At 35.6% G+C, this 6128-nt stretch overlaps 1 protein-coding gene across 2 annotated transcripts; it reads left to right on the plus strand.

The window, feature by feature from the left end:
- The first annotated feature begins 2780 nt into the window (after nt 1-2780).
- On the plus strand, nt 2781-5777 carry LOC125801529 (zinc finger protein 239-like). Of its 2 annotated transcripts, XM_049478338.1 has the most exons (3): nt 2791-2860; nt 4271-4385; nt 4481-5777. In XM_049478338.1, the coding sequence occupies exon 3, from the start codon at nt 4627-4629 to the stop codon at nt 5260-5262; it is 636 nt and encodes a 211-aa protein (XP_049334295.1). In that variant the 5' UTR covers nt 2791-2860; nt 4271-4385; nt 4481-4626; the 3' UTR covers nt 5263-5777. The 2 variants fall into 2 exon arrangements, with proteins under 2 accessions (XP_049334294.1, XP_049334295.1); XM_049478337.1 differs by lacking the exon at nt 4271-4385 and having other exon boundaries at nt 2781-2860.
- Nucleotides 5778-6128: the final 351 nt, after the last annotated feature.

The raw sequence follows: 6128 nt of genomic DNA on the forward strand, positions 1-6128 counted from the left end.
ATCGTAAAGATTTTATAGTTCTAATAGATCTCTGTATTGAGTAAAGTGTTGAAAAGAAATGTCACAATTTCTACTTTAACAATAGTTCTGACCTTTGAGTAAAATTGGTAAGTGCTGTTTGTTGGGGTAGTTTTAATCCTCCTGTTACCTTCAAATTTACTAACACCTTTTATGTTTGGGGTCAATTTCACAACAGGCATTTTCAAACTACAAAAAATGATTATATATTAAGAACATTTTTACCCAAGTTTATTACACATGCTATATTTGTTTGTTAGCTACTTAAATAGTCATTAAAAAAAAAAAACATTTGTAATGAAAAAGATTTTATGTTCTCTTGAATAGTAACAAGTATTATGTTAAGGTCCAATTTGACCACAGGAAAAAACAAACGAGCAGAAATTCATGCTCAGTCACATGGGAGTCTGGATTGTAAAGAAGAAGATCCTACTTGTTCCATTCATCCCATATTGCTGAGTTTATTTAAGCTCTCATCAGTCCTGCCTTGTTTCTGTGCTATTGAAGCGTAGGACACGGAGGAGACATGGACTGTGTTTAGAGACGTGCTGGATCTGTCTGCAGCCCAAACACCTGTTCTTTCTTCACCTTTTCACTTGTACTCTCCAAACTGAACAACACAATGTAGACTTACATGTGGGATTAAATCCAAGTCTTTCCAACTATCCCTCTATACACACACCTCCCTCTAAACGTATCATCTACAGTAGTTTATCCTTTTAGATTGATGGTGTTCTGAAGAACTCAAATGCTGATTTTATGTTTGGACGTGGCTGACAGCGTATCTGCTGAGACCTGGAACTATTCTGATTACATTAGCAGCACTAAGTTTATCATTTTCTCCAAGTGGGGAGACAGACCATAATAAGATTTTACTTTAGGAAGGTAGTCTGTTTTCTATTGGTTGAGAGACTACAGTAAAGGGCTCATTCTCATCAGAGGAGGAATAAATTATAATCAGGATCCTCTCTAAAGTCCTCCTTTTTCTCAGACACATTCTCCTCTATGTCTCTGTCATGGTGAAAGAGATGTGAGAAATCCTCACTGAGAGAAAACCTTTTATATCTCTGCATTTCCACTATGTTGTGTGAACTATATATATGTTTGTAGGAACAATATATTCCTCCACAGAATGAGAAATATCAAGTTCTCGTGAGAATTATGTTTTCCCCGCCCCCTGTCGTGTGAACTGTCAGTGGTTTTTGCACTAATACAGTTATAATTATGTTATTTTAGGGATCTATTTTTTTTTTGAAGATTATAAAATAAGACGTCATATTGACCTTCACATCATTCAACACAAATGTGGGTCAAATTCTGATATTTTTTATGTTTTATAAAGCTAAAATAGCGTGGGGTCAAATTTATCCCAAACAACACTAATGTATACAAAATGTGTAAAAGACACAAAAAAACATCCCATTAATTTTATGTTTACCCAGTTGTCTCTATTAAAAGAGGAAAAGTCACCAAATATGAAGTAAATAAAATGAGATTAACTAACTTATTTAAATGCGTTAAACATTGAAAGGGGTCAAATTGACCCCAAACATAAAAGGAGGATTAAGTGACCTAAGCAAACAGGGGTGTTTGTATTATATTCCTACACAGAACCTGATATAATCTGGCCCAAATAGTCTCAACATCAGTAACTTCTTCCTTTAATATGTACAAAAAGTTCTGTCTAAATTGGGTAATATTTTGTAGTAGAATGAGAATGCTTACTGGACTCATTTTGGAAAAGTTAAAAAAATAAACACCATCCTATAAACAAACAAACTCTTAAACAAATGTTATTTATTTTATATTTAATTAGTTTCAAATGCTTTTACAAGTGTGAAGTACCCTTCTATACAGAAATCAGGATGGTCCATTGTGATGTCAGAGAGTGACTTTACAGGGAGTAGGTGTGAATGACCTCAATTTATGTAAATCTTTCAGAATACATAAATAGAAAGACTTTAGACAAGGTGAGCAACAAACAAGATCTGCTGCAGTACGATCTCCTTTTCAAGAACCTGCAGGACATCAAGAAGGTAAATCCAAAGAAAATTTAACCATAATATTTTAAATTAAATTTAGATTAAAAAAAAAGTGTCTACCGGAATCAATGTCACAACAGCACTGATCTTTCCATAGTAATTAGTAAGTGCTGTTTGTTGGAGTTGTACAGGAGCAATCAGAGAATCTCTATAGAGGAAAAAACCCACTTCAGAATCTGCTCTGAATCTCAAGCCACTTGACAGAGTTGAGAATGTACAAAAGGTATAAATATTTTTTATTCTATAAAGTATCAAACATTTACAATGTATTATTTTAAGCAAAGTAATAATTTATAAATGTTTGATACTTTTATAGAGTAAAAAATTTACTAATTTTCTCAAAACAGAACAACAATAACTGTTTCATCACAGTAGAGATAATTATTAAAACTGCTTTTAAACTGCAGTTTTAATCCTTTAAAATGAGCTCTGTGTGTAACTCCAGCATCAGTAGCAGTAATGCTAGTAAATTTACTGAATAAAAAACATTAGTTGTAGAAAATGGAAATATAGGGTTTTGTTTTCTTTCCTATCTTAGTTAAGTACTTTGTTCTACTTTGTAAAATTAAAGGAAAACTCCAGAGAAGTAGTTATACAGTGTTTTAAATGAGAGTTTTAGCTGTTTAGCTCCATTCAGCTCCATGCATTGAGGACTCCCTCGCGGGCTCCCTCTAGCGGTGGTGGGGTATAATGTGATATAGCGGGGGAGGGGGCGGGGCTCTACATAACCCGGATGACGCTGAGCTTCCGGGGTCTGTAGCTGGAGAGGAGGAAGAGCGGGATCAGCTGAACCTCAGAAGGTATGGAGAAGTTTCTCTCTCTCTCTCTATCTCTCTCTTTTTTCAACACGCTGTTCTACATTCACTCCTACACCCACATCAACTTCAGCATGTGCAGCATTTACACCACCAGCACTGGATCTTCTCCTAGCTCTGCTCAGCAGTCTGCAGTAGGGGGTCGCGGAGCTGGGGATGGGGGGCTTTACAGATCATACACAGGATAACGGAACCTCACACTCCTGCCCCCCCTCCCCCACATCACTAACACACACCTGAGATAAATCAGTTCTGTGGAAATTCCTTTTTAAGTTTGTGTGATCAGTCTCTACACATTTCTTAGTTACACTAATTTAGTTTAGTTTAGTTTAGTTAATTTTCCTTTACTTAATCCGGTTCCACTGGTAAGTTGCTGGTAAATCATGTGACTCTCCCATCAAAATAAAAGTCCACTTGTAAAATATTAAATGTAAGAATGAAAGATTTAGTGATTATAGTGAGGAAAAGTTCAGGCAAGAAGAGGAATTTCACAAGTAACATTTATTAGCTTACTGATTTAACAGAAAACTTGCTATTTCACTGTAATAACAAACACAAATATTAGCAAATTACAACATCTTTAGCCCCGCTGTTTTTAAGAAATCCCAGTTAAACCATTACTGTGGAATACAGTCTCCAGCTGCTCTTTTGCTGATACTTTAATAATGATGATAATAATAATAATTACAAAAACATGAATTTGATAATAATAATAAGAAGAAGAATCACACTTTGAGCAACTTGACAAAAATACACAAACATTTATGTAAGAGGTTAAAAAGACTACAAAAATAATTGAAAAAGAACTACATCAAATAATATGAATTCTTACAAATTGTGTTAACCTTTAGTAAACAAAAGAGACTCTTATGTTTTACACTCCTGTTGGAGGTTGGTTGATGTGTTGTAACAGTAAAAAGGTCATTATTTTGCTGTGATTTTATTTTGAACTACAATTCCCTGCACCAACAAGACAACTGCATGTTTTTTTTATTAATTATCCCTCCGCACCCCCCGTAGCTCCAGAGGAACTTGAATGCAGCTCCGTGAAAAAGTGCTGTTTTAAGCAAATATAAGGATTTTTGAGAAAAGTTACTGGCAAAATGAGGTCTTATATCAGTTCTAGTCACTCTTCTGTGCATTTTCAGCGGGTATTGCATATTTTGCCTAATAATTAATTATTTCTGCCCCGGTCGGGTTATCGGATCAACATTTCCAAAAAACACATCTTGAACTCAGGAGCGCATATCACTGTTAGCCTGAAGCCAGTGTGGTGGAAAATAATGAACTGTTATCAGGAGTTGTAAAAAAAAAAAAACAATCAGGTTTGTGAAGCATTGATTTGGATTAATGTATTTGGTTAATGTGTGGAAACTTTTATAAATTGGTTTAAAGGAAAAAGCTTTGGACATCATCTGTCGTGATGAAGAACAAATCAAGCATCGGCAATGTGATTTGAACCAATGTGTGTCGTTTTTTCGGCACACGCCTCAAAGCTTCAGATTAAAGGGTAACATCACTCTCTTAGAATGACTTAGAATCTCTTTAGTTAATTGACCTGCTTTTATTTTAATATTCAATGGCATTTTTCTTTGTGTTTTCCAGAAATTAAAATATTTTCCTGAAATTCATCACCAACAACCAGGATATTTAACTAAGAGCAAAGTTAAACTGCTGAAAGAGGTGAAGCACAAGCCGTCCTGAAGAATCTCCAGAACACGCAGAAATTGTTTGCTACATTTAAAAGACAAATGAAGCCAAGTCCCGACATGGAGAAACATCAGCACTCTGTCAAGAGTTTTACTAAACAGAGTGCTCTCAAAAAACACCAGCGCATTCACACAGGAGAGAAACTGTATCACTGCTCAGACTGTGGGAAGAGCTTTACTGAACAGAGTAAATTCAAAATACATCAACGCATTCACACAGGAGAGAAACCGCATCACTGCTCAGACTGTGGGAGGAGTTTTAATCAACAGAGTAATCTCAAAATACACCAGCGCATTCACACAGGAGAGAAACTGCATCACTGCTCAGACTGTGGGAAGAGTTTTACTACACAGAGTGATCTCAAAAAACACCAGCGCATTCACACAGGAGAGAAACCGTATTACTGTTTCGACTGTGGGAAGAGTTTTACTGAACAGAGTAATCTCAAAAGTCACCAGCGCATTCACACAGGAGAGAAACCGTATCACTGCTCAGACTGTGGGAGGAGTTTTAATCAACAGAGTACTCTCAAAATACACCAGCGCATTCACACAGGAGAGAAACCGTATTACTGCTCAGACTGTGAGAAGAGTTTTACTACACAGAGTGATCTCAAAAAACACCAGCGCATTCACACAGGAGAGAAAAATGTCCCAAATTTGTCCCATGGCAATTAAAAGCGCAAATCATAAATTCCACCAGAAACAAATATGAACTGTATTTAACAATGGATTTTACAGGTTCAGCAAAACTATTCTTATCCAGGGATGATGTGTATAGAATTCCATGTTATGTTTGTATGTCTTGTAAGTTTGAATATTCCAGGACATTCTTTGTGAGACAGAGCTCAGTTTTTAGGTTAGTTACTGTAGCGCAGTAAGGTTACAGGCTCATTCACTCCCTCTGCTGGTGTTCTTGTTTGTCTATGGTTCAGTCCAATTAAAAATCTGTTACTATAGAGGGATATAGAGGGATATTTGGTTGTGTTGTATTACTTAAGTTTTATACTCTCTTATCTTTTCCTTATTGAATATTAAATGTTGCTTATGTTTTTTTTTATCTCCAAAGTTACTAAGAATATCCAAATAATGTAGTTTCTTAATTGTTTTTATCCAGTACAAACTATTATCTTTGTATTACTTCACCTCTATATTTACCCATGTGTGTTTTAATAAACAGCTTTTATATTGCAGATCTCCAGTCTCATTGTGTTTTCTCAACACATGTTTGACATGAAACCTATAGGCCTGAGATTGTCATATCCAGTTATATTAAGACTATGGTTTGTGTTTTTTTTCTCCTAAATCTCTTGTAATGTAACTATGCATAACCAGTCATATTAAGACTATGCTTGAAGTGCAAACAGAGACAGAACATGTTTTAAGCACAGTACAGTCTTGTTGGTCACTCTGTTACCGTCTGTCACTCTGTTAAAAGTAGCAGAAGCATCTTCTATGCCAGGAGTATTTAATTAGAATTCAGAATGATCCAGTTATACAAAATTCCTCGCCTGTCTCTCTGTCGCACTCGGCGTGACTTTAGT

Source organism: Astyanax mexicanus, chromosome 4 (genome assembly GCF_023375975.1).
Source record: "Astyanax mexicanus isolate ESR-SI-001 chromosome 4, AstMex3_surface, whole genome shotgun sequence".
In the NCBI taxonomy this organism is placed as follows: domain Eukaryota; kingdom Metazoa; phylum Chordata; class Actinopteri; order Characiformes; family Acestrorhamphidae; genus Astyanax; species Astyanax mexicanus.

Bases quoted from the DNA above. Each gene is read 5' to 3' on its own strand.
- LOC125801529 (XM_049478337.1), top strand. From the start codon at position 4,627: ATGAAGCCAAGTCCCGACATGGAGAAACATCAGCACTCTGTCAAGAGT.